This window comes from Haliotis cracherodii, unplaced genomic scaffold (genome assembly GCF_022045235.1).
Source record: "Haliotis cracherodii isolate W230 unplaced genomic scaffold, xgHalCrac1.p SCAF_11, whole genome shotgun sequence".
NCBI classification, from domain to species: domain Eukaryota; kingdom Metazoa; phylum Mollusca; class Gastropoda; order Lepetellida; family Haliotidae; genus Haliotis; species Haliotis cracherodii.
In genome coordinates, this window is record NW_027266266.1 from 20,680,594 (window position 1) to 20,700,866 (window position 20,273).

Genomic DNA, 20,273 nt, shown 5'->3' on the forward strand with positions numbered 1-20,273 from the left:
ATAATCGTCGCGTGATCTAATATGGCGGATAGGGAAGCGAACCGAGTGTAGCAAATGTATAAAATAATGTTTTTCCTGACGTAAATCTTACTATATGCATTTAGCATGGGAGGTAAAGACTCAAAGTTAGCTTTCATAACCTGTGAGGAGGCCGTTAAAAGAGGTAAGTCGTTCATATTGGGACTCAATTATGTCCTGACGGCTGTCAATCGAGGATAAGTGATCTTCATTTCCTAGCTGACGACAAAATTATTTCTGTCAAAAATTTGCGATCGATTCGAAGGGAAAAACAACAGTTTAGCAAGTCTGTTCTAGATGGCAGTGGTGGATATGTTCAAATATACACATATCCTGATAGAAATATGTGACCAGAGAATATAATTATGCACCTTTCATTTATGATGTTTATTATAGTGTGTGTGTTTGTTGTGGTGTCACTCGCGAATTGCGCAATGAACCATTCTGTAATTTGACCACTGCATCGAACGGGATGTTGATATGTATTGCATGTTGTGTGGATTTATTTGCAACGTGTGGCACGACAACCGTTTCCATTTTCACGTAACCCATGACTGAGGTCTACCTGACAACAGTGTGACGATGTGATTCGGGACTCCATATTATAAAGACGCTTCTGGAACTGGCAGCTGTGTGTAATATATTTGATTACTAATGGTTTTAATGACTATTCTTGATAACCATTTGGTTTGAAAAACAAAAACCATTCAACCGTACCATGTTTATTATTTTGATAATAACTGATTTTATTCTATTGACATGTTGATAACATGGATATAAATAGACCCTATGTTGTGACATTCATCAAGAATGTAATTAATATTGAAGAAACGATGGACATGATGTGATTACCAAGTTTTATACAATATATCAAATATTTCTGATGAAATATGCCACAAAATAAATATCTGATATTCAGTAGTCTGCATAACAATGATGAGATAAATCAATTTATGTATTTGATAAATATGTGTGTGTTTGTGGTTTTGTTTAATACTGTATATGGTAGCCATGACCATGGTATTTGTGAGCACCGTACCAGTACTCGTAGGTTTCACCAAAGTGTTATGTTGAGTATGTTATGGAACAACAGTTAGTGCCAAAAGTTTTAAAGCCCTCAAGACCAGAATTGGCCCTTTAGCATCATTGTCAATATATTTTCATTGCTATTCAGCGTTAGAAATTGGCACTAGTCCTGTTGTCCTTACCAAACTGTCCAATAGTAAAGGTATCCTAAGGACTAGTAGAAATTGGCCCATTTTAAGGGTTTGGCTATATGTTATCATTATAAGGACTAGTGGACAAAAACTGTTAGTTTCTAACCCTGCTATTAAATGGACAATTATTATCTGAGCTTACTAGACTGAAGAGAATGGACACGTGGCTAAAGTCACTAATCCTTCCAGAATTGTACTGGTTGTGGACTAGCCTACTTACGTTAATTTCCATGTCAGTCTACAACGTTAGAAATTGGCACTAGTCCTGTAATCCTTGCCAAACTGCCCAATAGTTGGTATCATAAGAACTAGTATACATTAGCCATTGTTAAGGGTTTTGCTATATGTTATCATTATATGGACTAGTGGACTAAAACTGTTAGTTTCTAACGCTGGTCTCTTTTCTTTAACATGCCGTCTGAGAAACCTGTGAAGGCCAGTGCATAATCAGCATCATACTCTAGTAGAACGTTATGAACATGTGAGTCGTGTTTGTATTAGTTGGCAACGGATGGTGGGTAGTAAAAGCGGAGCGGTACAAAAATATAATTTCAGACTTAGGGTTAGACAAGCACATAGTTAATGTATAATTTTGATAGAAATAAGAAACTACATTAAAATTTATAAGGAGCCCCAGTGTGAAGGGAGATTCAGAAACTGTGGAAAATCCCCCTGCTTCATTTAGAGTTATAGTGTTACGCTGACATGATTCAGGGCTGAGTGTAAGGGAAAATGATATGGTTGAGGGGCTGTGAGACAGACCTAGGGGTTGTCGTGGCTGTGATGCAGAGATTCTAGGGTACGAGGACTCCACAGAGGACAATGGTCAGTTGTCTGACCAGTCATGTTCATCATGTTTATGTAACAAGTACAAATGGCAGACATGCATGACCCATATGTTATGTCACATGTTTCTGGGTGACCTTGAGATGTTATAACTCGTGATGCATGATCTAGTTGACATGTCGATGTGACTGAGCTTTGGACATGCATTTTCGTAAAATTTACCTCTAAGAATGGTCTTCTCCATAACTTCTTCACGATCATGGCACAGTATCGGGTATGTTCTTTGTGCACTGTTTAGTGTGTCGGGTTTTTATTTTGAAAATTGGAAATAGGCAGCCAGTGTAAATTTGAAAAACCGATTTGATACCTAAGCCTGGAATAGGTATTGGCCATTTTGTATTTGAATTTACAAGATCTTCATTTGCGATTGGGTATGGTTTGGGTTTTTATAAGTTGAAAATGGTTGTAATAACATTATAACAACAATAAGCATGATCAGAAACGATGAATTGGATTAATGTTCTGAAATATGTTATCTAGATTTGACAATAGGATATGGAATCTGATATTTATGTTAATGATAGTCATGATAATTACAGACACATTTACATAAATAGGTTGAAGAAATATTGATCATGATTGATAGTGATCCAATTGTTTTTGTCATGTACTGTAGATCTTGAAATTAATGAGTCTCCAAATTAATAAAACTGCTGACCCCTAGCCAAAAATGTGACTCAAAATAAATGAGACTTGGTATTTAACATTGTTGACATTGGGTAGATTGTTTGGGGGGAGTGCACCCAAGGCTGGTAAATATGAGAAAGAATAAGCAGCTGACATGAGGGAACTCTAATTAATATTTGATAATATTGCAAAATATTGTAGTCTCTCATTCCACGTTGTACAGACGTTGTACAAACATATCAGTATATCCTTAACAAGTCTACATTACTTTGGCAAGTCTACATTTCGTTACTTTCAGGTGGAAAGATTCTCTGGGCTTTTTTTAATTCTTTTTATAATACTATTAATGCCAATTTATATTTTTTTCAAATCTTGAAATGTTTGCATTTCAGAAACCAATTGCAGGACTATGTGTCCTGCTGTTAACATGGTGACGTGTACAATTATTTCTTTAAGACAAAAGACAAACATCTCATGTTTTCCAAAGGGTGCATGCATAACTTCAAGGGTGCAAACAAATATCAAACTTCAAAGTTTGCATACAATTTTATTGAGGCGCATAAGTATTTTGAAATTCAAAGCTTGCATACAATTTTAATGATGTATACAAACTTCAGACTTCAAAGTTTGCATTCAAATTCAATGAAGTGCATATGAATTTGAATGATGCATGTAAACTTTCCCAACCAAACTATATGTCATGTTGCATCTTCAGTAGCCAACTCTAACTTCTTCCTAAAATTCAGTAAATTTATTACGAGCCCACTTAGCTATTTAACATGTTTAAGTAACCCTTTGTGATAACTCGCATGTGATTCAAAAGTATGATGTTTGTCTTGCAGCGTAATATTGATGGTGACGCTCATGTTTTAACTAAGGTTAGTCTGGTCATGCCAAGCCCTGATTATATGTATTTGAATAGAAGCAGCTGAGAGTAAGTACTTGCAGTAAGGTCAAGTGAGTGCATGGGATGAGTTGGGTCGATCATCTGGAAAGTAAATATCTCCTGCTGAGTGCATACTACACTGTGCCAGTGAACCGTGACATCATTGACCTGGCACATTATAGACAGCACTGATAATAACATGGTGAGCTGAACATGTTGAAATGAGACACTGAAACTGATTGATCCACTTTGGATTTTAGAGCCTTTTTATGGTAGAAGAAAGAACCCAAAAAGTGCCTGTGTGTATTATTTTCACAAATACATGATTGTGTGATTTTTTATTGTCATAAATAATTCATCATTGATGAGGAGCCTACAGGCATGAACACGATAAAGAACCAACTACATCTGTGTCGATTGAAATGGGCAGTTGCATGTACAGTTTGTGATGTCAGGGGTAAAAGGTTGGTGGATGTGGTGAACAAATCACTCTTAAATTCTTGTTTGTTTGTTTGTTTGTTTGTTTGTTTGTTTGTTTGTTTGTTGTTTAACGCCGCACTCAGCAATATTCCAGCTATATGACGGCGGTCTGTAAATAATCGAGTCCGGACCAGACAATCCAGTGATTGACATCATGAGCATCGATCCACGCAATTGGGACCGATAACATGTATCAACCAAGTCAGCGGGCCTGACCACCCGATCCTGTTAGTCGCCTCTCACGACAAGCATAGTCGCCTATTACGGCAAGCATGGGTTGCTGAAGACCTATTCTACCCCGGATCTTAGGGGTCCTGAGATTCTTGATGATAATGGAATGGTTCATAGGATCAGTTATATGGTTGACTTTGTTTGTGCATAACAAGAATTATCAATCTTGTTTTATTGCTTTGTATTAGCAGGATTAGGCATGTTAGGCCCAACCGGTTGTATTTTATGTTTTTCTGTTTTGATGCAGGAGGCAAAAGAAAGTTAAAAGTTTTGAAGATTCGTTTCAGTCTGGTTTGCGGTTATGTTACTTTTAATGATCATAACCATGATAACAAAACACTGCCAAAATTATCAGCAGTGATGATATTCAAGATATGATTATATTCAATTTTTTGTAAGTCTGGATGGGACAAACCAGTAATTGATATTATGTAGAACATCCCATGTTGCCAAAATACAATGACATGCATAGGCCTGAATAAAGGAGGGGGCAAACATTTGAGTCCTTGACTGAGATGTGTGTGTATTCAACATGTTCAATAACCAACGATGTACGAGTGATCACGGAAGTTGATTAATGAGTGACACATTATCTGTATTCGCGAGGTACCTAGTGGAGTTCTTCTATTTATTTCCCATTCTCATGCTCAACATATTAGTTTGAAGATACGAAGCTGAACTTGTAATGCATTTCTCTAGGGTGGCTTAATCATGTTAATTGTCTCCTGGCTGAGATCTCACATTTCCCATTGTTATATGACGTCATTACATTACAAAGTGACCCAGTTGAGTTTGTTTGGTTAAAATTGTCATTTATAACTGTCCAATCAGCAGTTACCATCTCCATTCCACCTTGCTGGGGTCAGATGAAGTAAGCATCACTTGGATCATGTGGAGACGATGGTTTTGAAACATTGTCATCCTCTACAATAGATTTATCTGGTAAACACTATTCTGAACAATATTGAACCTGGCACCAAATTTTGTAAATTACCTTCAGAGCTTGTCTGCTTGTATTGCGGAATGGCAACAGTTGCAGGACGAGAAAGAAGTGAAGAAACACACGTCCTATCGGGCGATAACATTTATTTCAATTGTATCAATTCATCTTTATCAGTTTCAATACAACATGCAGGATAATTTCGAAACCTAATATGTTTTAATTTCTTGTATGTTTGTAGTAATAATACCGAACTACATGTCGCTTATGTCATAAATAGACGGCATACTTGGCAACTGTCTGTTGAAGAAATAAACAAAACGTGTGTTTGCGCAGCAGATCTCGAAACTTTTTTAAAGGGAGGCAATTATATGTTATATTTTTGTTGTAAGCGACTAGTTACTGATTCTCAAACGTCAAAGAGAGAAAGAACAATTTTTAAGGTAATGGCTGTTTTTTATCAGCAATAGTGAGGCTGACAAGAAAATAATTGATTAGATTAGATTAGACAGGCCAAAAAAATTATTTATTTATGAAAAACTGTTTGGCTGTAAAATCCAAAAACAAAATGTTCTTGGTTGAGTGACTTTGAGTGGGTGGAGATGAATAAAGGTGATTAGATGCCAGCAGTGACTGCTCCATCATCATACCTATGTTTAGAGAAGGAATGGAGAATATCATCTCCCAGAAGAAGAAACTGGAACAGTCAGTATCTGCCCTTCAGGACAAACTTGACGAAAAGGACCAGGCTATTAAGATCTAACCGAGCGACTGGATAGAAGCTAACAGTACTCACGTAGGAACAACGTCAGGATAATGGGGGTCTCTGAATGTAAAGGGGAAAGCACTGATGACACTGTTGTTGAGCTAGCCAAGTGGGTGGAGGTAGAAATTAAACCTAGTGACATAGACATCAGCTTCCCAAACACCCATCCTCTGTGCCAGATCCACCACGAACAATCATTGTTCGTTTTGTAAGTAATGCCAAAGACGGTCCCTCCTCCAGTCTAGATCCAAGTTCCAACATGTCCGACTACCCAACAAATCAAAGATCTTTAGAAATGAAGACCTACCTACGTCCAGAGCTATGATTGCCTGCAAAGCCAGAGCTCTTGCTTCTGAGAAGGTTGAGGAGACCTAGGTTAAAGATGGATCAGTAAGAAAAGTGGCGAATCCTTCACAGTTTGAAGAGCTGGATGAGGCTAAACGACTGAAAATTGAAATCAATCTAAGTCAGGGCAGACAAACACTCCCAACCATAATAACCTATTCTGGCACAAATTGTTGACTATACCTCGCAGATCAAGGTTCTCTTTTTGCATATTGCGTTGTATATGCTGTGTTGTATATGCTGTGTTGTGCACTATCAATTAGCATCAATCCTGCAACTAATGACAACATGTGTTACTTCCCCTGTTTATTGTGACTCCGTGCTGCTGATCCCATACAAGTGTATCAGTCCTTATGACACTATCACACTAGGTTGTCTGTGATGCTGTGCAAACAAACTTGATATTATATACCCTATGTACTACCTGCGATACACACATGGACAATGATAACGTGAGTCCTACGTATTGTTAAAACATGTATGTTCACATTGCCTATGTTTTACTTCATAATGGACCCGTGAAGATTTGGGGTAGAATAGGCCTTCAGCAACCCATGGCCGTAAGAGGCGACCATGCTTGTTGTAAGAGGCAACTGACGGGATCAGGTGGTCACTGGTCAGGCTTGCTGACTTTGTTGATGCATGTCATCGTATCATATTGATCGATGCTCATGATGTCAATCACTGGATTGTCTGGTCCAGACTCGATTATTTACAGACTGCCATCATATAGCTGGAACATTACTGAGTGTGGCGTAAAACAGCAAACAAACTTCATATAGCTCAAACTAGTGGTCAGTTATTACATATTTTATTATTACCAGTTATTATTATATCACAGTACAGTGCTCGTCATGTCAGTGCTACCCTAACAAAGTCTCCTAACCCGACCAGCGTTGTGTCGTCTCGCAAGCAAACCTGTGTCCCTTTAGTCATTAGACACTTTTACCATTATTTGCTAGGTCTGAACATGCTCAAGTTTGTTCACGTCATCTACCTCCAGTGAGTGTGTGTGTGTGTGTTCTGACTGTTATGGCATCTATATTAATACAAGCTATTTGGGGCCAGCAGTGTTCTATTTGCCTCAGTAATTTGATTGTGTGTGGCAGGTGGTTAGCTTGGTTAGTGTGTGGTAGGTTACAACAGAGCATGTTATTCTTGTACTATCATTGTCTCTGTATTGTTTGGAAAGAAATAATTGGATTTGTTCCAGAACATACTTAAAAATACCTGTTTTGCCTCAGGTTTTCATAAAGTGATTGTTCACAAGAATACCTAAAAATGTGTTGTGAGTCTGAAAACAATTGTTTGTCTTCTGACTCTTCTCCTTTTAAAGGAAAAATTGCTCATTTCAAATCAGTCTAGAATATTAAGTGAACAGTGCTCCAGGCATAGAAGCCACATGATTCTTCTTCTTCTTTTTTTCTTCTTTTTTTTCAGTTTCTTCATCATTTCTGAAAGCGATTCAGATTGTATGGTTCATTATGTTCTGAAGAGCACAGACCTACCAGTATTAATAATATTTATGTTTTACTTTGCACACTGGGGGGGATATAGGAACAGAGTCCATCTTTTCTTCTGACTGTCAATCTGTCCGTCCGTCCGTCTGCTTCTCAAAGGGGACAAGTTTTCTCAAAAACTATTTAAGTCAGAGAAATGAAATTTTACACACTGATGTTACTGGTCACAATTGTTTGTTTTTTTGGTTACACACCTGTTTTATTTGGTTACATACTAGTTTGAGCAACAATGAACAAAAAAGACACCGCCTGCCGCATTCTATTTTCAAAAAACATGGCTTGAGAACCAATTGTTTATTTTTTTTAGCCTAGGACTCTTTTTTTAGATTATATTCACTACTATATGAACACACAGAATTCTAATGTGCCCCATGGTGGGGGATAGTGATAACGCTGTTTTGTTAGAATTTGTTACGCCTTTGTTGTTCTCATGATAAAAAGGGGACATAACTGTGCCAAGATCTGTCAGGGCCTGGTGACAGTCTAGCTTGCTGTGGTTAAAATTGGTATCCCAGTGTGATGACTGTACCATCAATGTGTGAAGAATTTGTGAAGCCTTATGCAATATCATGGTTTTCCTGATTTGAAAGAGAACTTGGTGACCGATTGAAGACAATCTGACCTGGACAGTCAATATTGTTGTGCATGCTGCCATGGCAACAGTTGAATCGATTTTAATGATTCAAACTGACATGTTCTTATACATCTCATGGGACTTGCAGTTAAAATGTTTGTATCTATTCTCAATTTCTTATGTAAATAGGATGTCGTGTATAGTGTCCAGTAACTCCCTGACTGTCGCGGAGAGGTTGAGATTAAATTACTTTTCTTTATGAGTAATATGTTGTGTTGTTATCATGCTTACCAGGCGACTATGTTTGTGGCATCAGGCGACTAATGGGATCGGGTGGTCAGACTCGCCGTCTTGGTAGATGCATGTCATCGTATCCCAAGTGTGTGGTTCGATGCTCATGATATCAATCACAAAGACTAAGCCAGCTGTATCAGTATCTGATGGCTACACTGATTATTCTAGCATAACATATACAGTATTGATTATACCTGCATGACATTTACAGTATTGATTATACCAGTATAACATACACAGTATTGATTATACCATCATGATATACACAGTATTGATTATACCATCATGACATACTCAGGATTGATTATACCAGCACGACATTTACAGTATTGGTTATAACCAGCATGATATACACAGTATTGATTATACCAGCATGACATACACAGTATTCATATACTAGCATGACATACACAGTATTGATTATACCAGCATGAGTCATAAATTGACATACACAGTATTGATTATACCAGCATGACATATACAGTATTGTTTCTACCAGCATGACATACAGAGTATTGAATATACTAGCATGACATACACAGTATTGATGATACTAACATGACATACACAGTTTTCATTATACTAGCATGACATACACAGTATTGATTATACCAGCATGAAATACACAGTATTGAATCTACCAGCATGAAATACACAGTATTCATTATACTAGCATGACATACACAGTATTGAATATACCAGCATGACATACACAGTATTCATTATACTAGCATGACATACAGTATTGATTATACCAGTATGACATACACAGTATTGATCACCATGCTAACTGTATAAGCAACTTTCTCATGGCCATAACTGAAATCAGACAGTTCAACAGAGCTCCAGATAAGCAGACTAAATCACTGTAACCCAATTCAGGGCTTGATTTAGCTGTATAAAACATGCACCAGGGCAACCTAATATTGAAAAATGAAACCTAATAGTTTTGTCAATATGTACAAGGTGCTGACTAACCAATACAAGTTTACCCACACAAAATTATCTTTGAATGCGCCCAACATGCTAAATATCTCTAAGAACTATTTACTATATTACATCACTTATCACTGTGTTTTGTGTAATTCATGACACATGACACAGTCATCAGAGATCTGAGATTGCACTACTTTAGGCTAGTTTATGCATTAATGTTTCAACAGACAGACAAACATAAGTTTTATTGACACCAGCCAAAAGTGGCTTACGGTTATATGTGTTTGTGGGGCGGTCGGGTAGCCCAGTGGTTTAAGCGTTCACTCGTCACGCCAAACACCCGGGTTCGATTCCTGACATGGGTACAATGTGTGAAGCCCATTTCTGGTGTCCCGCGCCGTGATATTGCTGGAATATTACAAAAAGCGGCCTAAAACCATACTTGATCACTCACTCACTATATGTGTTTGTTATGGTTAATGCACTGATGGCTGTTGATGGGTTAGAACTGATCTTCAGCAACCCATGCTTGTTGTAACAGGTGACTATCTGGATCGGGTGGTCAGGCTTGCTGACTCGGAGGATGCATGTCGTATCCCAATTGCATGCTCATGATATCAATCACTGGATTGTCTGTTCCAGACTTGATTATTTACAGACTTGCCGTCATACAGCTGGAATAATGCTGAGTACAGAGTTAAACAGAAACAAACAAAGCGCTGATGGCGAAGATATTGGAATTCTATTTAAAGTAAATACATGATCATATATACAGTGCTCTATAATATTGAGTGAGTGAGTGAGTTGGGTTTAATGCCGCTTTTAACAGTATTCCAGTTATATCGCGGCGTGTCAGCTTAATGTGGGAGGAAAGCCCGAAGTGATGCAGGTCTCAGACGTTAACCACTTCGGCGAAACCCACGAGCACGGGTATGGTGCTGACAAACCTAGAAACATAATCAGGGCGAACCAAGATTCGAACCCACAATCATAGGTTTCTGGCGTGCCCAAGGGTGTGCCTTAGACGACTGGGCCACCCGTGCCCCCTGCCCTATAATAAACATTTAAGATAAAATCTGTATGTCCTAAAGTTAATGTCATTAACAAACTAAATATTAGTATGCATACTAAATTATACATTACAGTCTATGCTTCGTAAACATACTTGCTAGGTATCTTTAGTGCACTCAATTTATTGCATGAACACAGTTGTAAAAACTTGTAGACAGATGGTTTTACATGATAATATTCTGGCATATAAGTACCATATTCAACGTAATAAGCGCCCAGGGTGCTCTCAAAATTAGAAATAGGGGGCTCTTATTAGAATATTATTTTGGTGAAAAAAGACAAAGTTGAAAGATTGTAAATTTCGTGGTTTATGCTGATAGCCTGAAATGTTTATATACAACAGATATATTTATAATTTAATTGCCCATAATTAAGGGGGTGCATATTATGTGCGAATAAATAAGTCTTGTGAAAATTGATCAATCGGAAGGGGTGCTAATTGGGATTGTTTACTAGCCAATGTATGAGCAAATATCGCCGTGGGCGCTTATTACGTCGAATACAGTATACAGATTTGGTTTAAAGTAAGAAGAGTTCTATGGATGAACAACTTCTTTATTACAATAAGTGCGACGTTTCGGTGTAGATCCTAACACCTTTATCAAGCAAGTGATGAATCAAAGGTGTTAGGATCTACACCGAAACGTCGCACTAATTGTTGTTCATCCATAGAACTCGTCTTACTTCATCGCACCAACTTCTAAATGCCACTGAAAGAAGATTTGGTTTAAGTCTAAAATCTAGTATATGTTTTATGTAATGGCATTGCAGGATATTCTATGAAGCCTATGATTATACACTGATGTATAGAATGCCTTGTGGATCTGATGTATTGTGTCAGTGTTAAACCTATTAGGCTCCTGTATCTCTGTTCACTGTAGGGTGTATCCTTCCTGTGGACGTGGTGAAGTACAGTGGCAGGGGATTAACATGATTAACAGAGCTATGTTGACATGAGATTAGGAACCATTGCAGCATGTTTTCTAGATAACCTGTGTCAATGAGAAATTGATCCAAATGCAAATTTATTTTTGTAATACGTAAAAAGATGGTAGGGTGTTATCATTGGACTATCTTACTCATTAACCCTTGTGTAAACAGGCAGCTGTTGTCACCACATACAGTTTCACACCTGTCTAGAGTTATGCAATGAGGCGCTACACAACACACATCACCAGGTGACAGTGACATGTTAGCACAAACTACCTAAGCGCTGGTGCATGTTTTGTGTCACTGTCTAGTTCAACACACAGGCTGAATTATGAATATATAGTCCAACCAAGATTCTTTGTATTTTAGTGCCAATGTCATGGTTAAAATAAGTTCCCCTTGCCTGAACTTAGAAATTATATTTTTTAACAACAATACCTTGTGACAATGTTTATTTACGCTGTGCTGGATTCGCTGTGCAGAGTTGCGTCCCTTGGGCACGCCAGAAACCTATGATTGTGGGTTTCAGTTCTCCCCGATTATGTTTCTAGGTTTGTCAGCACCATACCCGTGCTCGTGGATTTCACCGAAGTGGTAAACGTCTGAGACCTGCATCACTTCGGGCTTTCCTCCCACATGAAGCTGACAAGCCATGATATAACTGGAACACTGCATTAAACCCAACTCACTCACTTAAGAGAGGGGCGGTCGGGTAGCCTAGTGGTTAAACATGTTAAAGCGTTCGCTTGTCACGCTGAAGACCGGGGTTCGATTCCCGACATGGGTACAATGTGTCATGCCCATTTCTGGTGTCCCCTGCTGTGATATTGTTGGAATATTGCTAAAAGCGGCGTAAAACCATACTCACTCACTAACTCACTAAAGATTGATTGTATATCTGACATGTTGATGAAAAAAGTATTTCTTGTCATCCATGCAGCAAAAAGAGACTTGAAGTAATAGATATGCCATGTAAAATATTTGAAAAAAATAAACAAAACTTCCTACCAACCCTCTTTTATTTTTCCACGTAATAGGAACCAAATATTTTTTTTTGATCAGTTGATAGGCCTAACATACATATAATGACCATTTTCTGTAGAATTTGATCTTATTATTAGAATCCTACTAGCTGAGAATACTAGACCGATCAAAAGTTTACTAAACTGTGGCTTCGGACTAGAGGTTAAAGTCACAGACTTAAGTATTTCAATCTACATGATCTAGGGACCCCCTAAATCTCTCATCAGGAGTCTTTCATTTGCATGCATAATTTTGACCAATGGTAAAAGTGGTGTTCCACAAGGAACTCTCACTAGTCCTTCATTAATTGTACTGGTGTCAGACTAGTGGCCGTATGTTGGTTGTGTCCCCTGAGTTTATGTGTAAGGTATTTGCACTGCCTATGTAACCCACATAAAACTGACCCTCTAGCCTGTTGGTATGCTGCCACTCCCATGTTGTTGTTGATTGAATGTTAATTGCATGTACACGCTGGCTAAGTGTTCTCACTGGCTGCTGTGTACAGCAGTGAGGTGTTAGTCTTGTATAACGTGATTGATTAAGTAATAACACCCTGCTATTTACCGATCAAAGGCACCTAGATTGTATGTGTCAATCATGACACACTGTCAGAAGCATTGATCTTGGTAATTGACAAGCAAACTCAATATTTCTATTTACCAGTTATTTTCTATGCTCGGGTGTCAGTTTTTCTGGCGATGATTGGAAGCTGTATAAAGGAAGATAATTAACATTGATAGTATAACCAGGTCATTGTCCTCTCAGGAGTCTATATTCACAGAATTGGGCTAATTACATTAAAACTCTGTTTGGTAGCGTTGCCACTAAGATAGTCCAGCTAATAAAAATCTAAATTAATCATGTTGATGATCACTTTGTATACATCATTGTTTGGGAGATAGGGTGTCTTGAGGTTGGACTAATCAGATTATTAAGAATTGACTTCCATATTTTTTGGTGTTCATGGTGTTATTAACGTAAAAAAAACTGTGCGTCCTGTGTAAGTACACGTAGTGTAGCTGATTTACGCAAGATGTGCACACAGGCTGAAGTTCTTGGTTGATGCATGTCAGTGTATCCAGGTTACATAGATCAATGCTCATGAGTTCAATCACTGGATGGTCTGGTCCACGCTTAGTTATTTACAAGCTGCCATCATATAGCTTGAAATTTCCTCCATTAGTTTTAGCCCACATTTGTAGTAACACCCCTTCCCAGAGTTCTGGTAGACTTGCTGCCAGACTTCATGTGCCTGCTACCAGACTGATATGAACTATTGCTGGAAATTGATGAACAAGATAAAACAGCAAATGGTCCAATCACTTGCTCATATTTGTGATGTTTTCAGTGGTTTCAAACAACGTCAATAACTGGACGTACATCACATTCATGGCGGTGTTAATCATGGTTAATCAATGCCTGGATGTCAATAAAATTCTGATCAACATTATGTACGGAGTGGTCTTTAAGCTCAACAATCATGCAAAAGGCCCATTCAGATTGATTATTAATTTACACAAATGTGATCAAGATTTACTGATTATTTTTTTCCAATCTTAAAGATGCTGATGCTTGCAATTTTGTCTGACAGAAAACTGCTGTTTCTAATCATGCTAACATCATGAACATAAAATGTTACAATACAATTATTATTTTTATGATTTTTTTTTATAATTTTTCAAAAAATAACATGGTCAATACTTCTAGCTCATCTAAACAACAGCTAGTCAAGAGATATTATCTGTTGTGCATAGGCAGGTTCATTGGAATTTGTAGGTTATATGATTAGTAATTTAGCATACTACTCAAAAGAATTTAAGGACTACCCGATTCTTTCATGTTACTACAGTTAATCTGTCGTGTCATGACTACCCGATTCTTTCATGTTACTGCAGTTAGTCTGTCGTGTCATGACTACCTGATTCTTTCATGTTACTACAGTTAATCTGTCATGACGTGACTACCTGATTCTTTCATGTTACTACAGTTAATCTATCATGACATGACTACCCAATTCTTTCATGTTACTACAGTTAATCTGTCATGACATGACTACCCAATTCTTTCATGTTACTACAGTTAATCTGTCATGACGTGACTACCCGATTCTTTCATGTTACTACAGTTAATCTGTCATGACATGACTACCCAATTCTTTCATGTTACTACAGTTAATCTGTCATGACATGACTACCCGATTCTTTCATGTTACTACAGTTAATCTGTCATGACATGACTACCTGATACTTTCATGTTACTACAGTTAATCTGTCATGGCATGACTACCTGATTCTTTCATGTTACTACAGTTAATGTGTCATGACATGACTACCCAATTCTTTCATGTTACTACAGTTAATGTGTCATGGCATGACTACCCGATTCTTTCATGTTACTACAGTTAATCTGTCATGGCATGACTTCCCGATTTTTTCATGTTACTACAGTTTATGTGTCATGGCATGACTACCCGATTCTTTCATGTTACTATAGTTAATCTGTCATGACGTGACTACCCAATTCTTTTATGTTACTACAGTTAATCTGTCGTGTCATGACTACCTGATTCTTTCATGTTACTACAGTTAATCTGTCATGACATGACTACCCGATTCTTTCATGTTACTGCAGTTAGTCTGTCGTGTCATGACTACCTGATTCTTTCATGTTACTACAGTTAATCTGTCATGACATGACTACCCGATTCTTTCATGTTACTACAGTTAATCTGTCATGACATGACTACCCGATTCTTTCATGCTACTACAGTTAATCTGTCGTGTCATGACTACCTGATGCTTTCATGTTACTACAGTTAATCTGTCATGACATGACTACCCGATTCTTTCATGTTACTGTAGTTAGTCTGTCGTGTCATGACTACCTGATTCTTTCATGTTACTACAGTTAATCTGTCATGATGTGACTACCTGATTCTTTCATGTTACTACAGTTAATCTGTCATGACATGACTACCTGATTCCTTCATGTTACTACAGTTAATCTGTCATGACATGACTACCGGATTCTTTCATGTTAATGCAGTTAATCTGTCGTGACATGACTACCCGATTCTTTCATGTTACTACAGTTAATCTGTCGTGACATGACTACCCGATTCTTTCATGTTACTACAGTTAATCTGTCATGACATGACTACCCGATTCTTTCATGTTACTACAGTTAATGTGTCATGACATGACTACCTGATTCTTTCATGTTACTACAGTTAATCTGTCATGGCATGACATAAACTCTATGAACTCTTGTGAATCAGTGAATGGATATTTGCTAAGTTGTGTAAGTTATTCTTGACTCAACGGAAATGTTTTGACATTTGTAGAGCCAAGCTGATATCCACGGTTTAAGTGAGACACCATGTGGGATGACTTGCTCACCACAGCAGGGATCAATATACTAGAGTGGTATTCTTATGAATCATTTAGAATGGCTAATCAATCAATTGGATCATGAGAAAGCTTATGCCTTGAAATAGATTGAGGCAGTCTTTCATGACAGTAAGCAAGAGTAAGAAACGGGTCTTGCGTTACCTGCCTAGCAACCGTTTAATGACACTCACCATGCTTACTCACTCACTCACCGACGCTATGGAATTAACCGACTGGGAAGGTCCAGTTTCCACCCTTCCCAATCTAGACTGGAATTTCAAGGCTTAATTGTAGCGCCACCAGTGGCTATTAGGAGTTATGTCCCTTCTATATCCCTCCTATTGACAATCAGATTCCACATCACTTGAATTTGCCCCTCTCATAATGGCGGTGCTGAATCAAGACAATTGATTGATAATCAAGATCTTTAATGAATATCTGTCAAAGTGCAGTGGGCAATACAATTGACTGTAATCTGCACGGCAGATCTTTTTATTGGACTGTGCATAGACTCAGTAGTCCAGTCAAAGTTATAGTAATTTAACTACTTTGTCTCAGGACCGCCTCCGTTTTCTAATGGTAGAGCGTCCGCCCGGAGAGCAGAAGGTCCGGGGTTCGATCCCCAGCCGCGTCATACCAAAAGACGTTAAAAGATGGTACTTGTTGTTACCCTGTCTGGCGCACGGCATTAAGGGGCTAAAACAAGGACTGGTCGGCTCGGAGTAAGTATACTGTGTCTGAGTGGGGTATTCATGTTAAACTGTGGCATGGTATCTCAGTGTGCTAGCACTATAAATCAGCATCAGTCCGGACTAGTACAAGCAGCCACACACACACATACACGTGCATGCACGTCGCTATATAAGTGCAATAATCTTGGACGCGACGTTAAACCCCATATCACCTCACCTCACTTTGTCTCAGGAAGATGTCACTCACTCACTCATTCAGGGGACGGAAAGATACAATGTCAACTGTAGTACAGCTATTTTGAAGGGCATGACATTACTTGTATTTTAGTGCCGATTGCACAGATAAATTAGGTCCTGGTGCCTGAACATTATGCTTAAGGGCACCCTTACAAGAGTCATCTAGCCTTGCTGAAACGAGATTACTGAGTTCCTAAGTTCAAACCCACTGTCTTTGTGAGCTGCCTGCGGCACACTTGAAAACAACACATTTCTAGCCCTGTTTTCTGTGTTGTTTTTATCCCCCGCCCAACAAAGATGGCGGGGGATATAGAAACAGGCTCCGTCTCTCCGTCCATCACGTTTAGTTTCTGGAGCATAACTCATAAAGCGTTCAATATTTTTTCATGAAACTTTGCAGGTTTGTCAGGTACATGCTGAACTGGTGCCTTTTGCTATTTAGAAATTTTTGAAATTTTGATTTTTTATGTCTCTATGTTTAGATGGACTTAAGTTCCAAACTCTTCTTTTTTTTACAAGTTCCACCTCAGTTAAAAAACCTTAGGGTTTGTTTAGATTTAATTATGTCATAAATTCTGCAACAGGGGTGGGGAATAAAGCCTCGTTAGTGGCAAACTCTTGCTTAACCATAAACTGACTGGTGGGGGCTTCACCAGTAGATATAAAGCTAAATGTAGCAATAGTGGTAGTGACTAGTTTCGCACGACTTGTGCTCATCAGACTTATTTGCTAGGGGCGTGTGCGTCCTTATATACCTGAATAAACAAGCGAAGTCATTTGTTCCATGATGTGTAAGCCTGTCATTGGTTGTTTATATGACGGCTAAGTGGTGTGTTGTAGTGACACGTTGTTATTAGGTCGCCGGTGATGTGGGGTAAAGTGTAGTCGCCGGTATTTAGCGATTACGCGTGAGCTCCCGTGACTTATAGTGGTCGCCGGTGGTAGCTTCGAAACTGTGGAGGGTGTACATGGACCGGTGGATCGCCGGTTTGGGTATGCCTATGGTACAAAAAAAGAAGTTATTTTTGGTCGCCGGTGTTATTGCCGGGTGAGTGAAGGTGGCCTGGGTTGGTCGCCGGTGGCGGTCAAAAAGTGGTCGCCAGTTTGAGAGGAGATGACCGGAGGTTCGCCGGTTTTCTCCAGACGCCTATTTGGTTGTGGGGGTCGTTACTAGAACATGATTTATTTCTAGGTTTATAGTTATATTTAAAGCAAAGCTCTCAGAAGGAAAGGGTACAGGATTGTGTCTTTGGTGAACATAATAAAAGTAGAATGTAAAAAATTGTATGTTAAGATGTAACATACTATGCCACAACAACAAAAATGTGAGTGAAAGTCTCCCCACCACCACCTATCAATTTCCATTCCCATGGATACCGGTGCCACCGTTCACCAAATGGGACCATTTTGTTACTGCAGGCGGCGACCTCGACACTGAGCCGTGGAAAGTGTTCCCTCAACAAAATCGGGAACATCTAAAACAACCAAGCCGGTAATACAGTCGCCCCACCTGATACCACTCTAGAAGATCTATGGAACTCTAACCCGGAGCTGCCATAAGGACATTCTTAACACCAGTGACCAGCTCACTCAACAATCAGTTTGAAAACTCACCTAGTGTGCCCCAACGTTGTCCTTCCTCCTCCATTTTGGGACTTTTTATTTACAACTTCCTCCTCTTCGTTGTAAAATAAAAAACAAAACACAACACGTGTTTATTTTCACCTTTTATTCCATTGTTTCGTTTTTTTTCCATAGTATGTTACATCTTAACATACAATTTTTTACATTCTACATTTATTATGTTCACCAAGGACACAATCCTGTACCCTTGCCTTCTGAGAGCTTTGCTTTAAATATAACTATAAACCTAGAAATAAATCATGTTCTAGTAACGACCCCCACAACCAAATAGGCGTCTGGAGAAAACCGGCGAACCTCCAGTCATCTCCTCTCAAACCGGCGACCACTTTTTGACCGCCACCGGCGACCAACCCAGGCCACCTTCACTCACCCGGCAATAACACCGGCGACCAAAAATAACTTCTTTTTTTGTACCATAGGCATACCCAAACCGGCGATCCACCGGTCCATGTACACCCTCCACAGTTTCGAAGCTACCACCGGCGACCACTATAAGTCACGGGAGCTCACGCGTAATCGCTAAATACCGGCGACGACACTTTACCCCACATCACCGGCGACCTAATAACGACGTGTCACTACAACACACCACTTAGCCGTCATATAAACAACCAATGACAGGCTTACACATCATGGAACAAATGACTTCGCTTGTTTATTCAGGTATATAAGGACGCACACGCCCCTAGCAAATTAGTCTGATGAGCACAAGTTGTGCGAAACTAGTCACTACCACTATTGCTACATTTAGCTTTATATCTACTGGTGAAGCCCCCACCAGTCAGTTTATCTATTTATCTCTGCGACACCTTTAGGTATGTCGACTCTTATCACGCCGGTTCCGTCCGTCTCGAATTTCGAGAGCTCTACTTTCCTCAACACGGAAATAGAAGTTGATGTCCATCTAGATCAAGATGGAGGCAATCCTTCCAAAAGGAAACGGATAACTTTTGGGAACATCCCCACCAACACCGGCGTTGAGACCAAAGCAGTGTCTTTACCACCAGATCTTATGCAATCCTACAAAGATCTACCAAACCTGCTCCCATCAGGAAACAGGTGCTTATTAGCGATTACAATCCCTTGAACATGGAGCTCAACAGGATCATCAGAAATCGGTGGCACCTACTCACCGGTTCTGACACTTGCAAAAGTTGCTTCTCAATTCCCCATGTCTCGGCCTATAGACGGAATCCTACTCTTAAGGATTACCTTGTCAGGACAGTACTACACTACCCACCCTCCAAACCGCAAATCAGCGGCAAGGTAGTCAACTTCGTCAATGAGAGTTGCAAAAGAGAAGGATGCAAAATCTGCAACTCCCTAGGCAGAACACACACGTTCCGCAGCTCAACACTAGGCAAAACATTCAAAACCCACAAGTTTGAATGTACAAGTAAAAATATAGTTTACCTGTTAACTTGCAACAAATGCAAGAAACAATACGTCGGAGAATCCAAAAGAGAATTTCAAACTAGATTGAAAGAACACTTTGCAGACATCAGCTACAAAAAAGACAAACCTGTAGCTAATCACTTTAATAGTGATGATCACAGCACTAAAGATGTTAGATATAACATCATAGCACAACTCAAGGAAAACCCTGA

General features: G+C 39.0%; 1 protein-coding gene across 2 annotated transcripts in view; it reads left to right on the forward strand.

The window, feature by feature from the left end:
- Positions 1 to 26: 26 nt before the first annotated feature.
- LOC139456316 (ubiquitin carboxyl-terminal hydrolase 32-like) overlaps positions 27 to 20,273 on the forward strand; it is an 85,918-nt gene continuing 65,671 nt past the window's right edge. For both annotated transcript variants that reach the window (XM_071237948.1, XM_071237949.1), the window contains exon 1: positions 27 to 163. In XM_071237948.1, the coding sequence (XP_071094049.1) occupies positions 106 to 163 (58 nt within the window). In that variant the 5' untranslated portion in view covers positions 27 to 105. The remainder of the gene's footprint in view (positions 164 to 20,273) is intronic.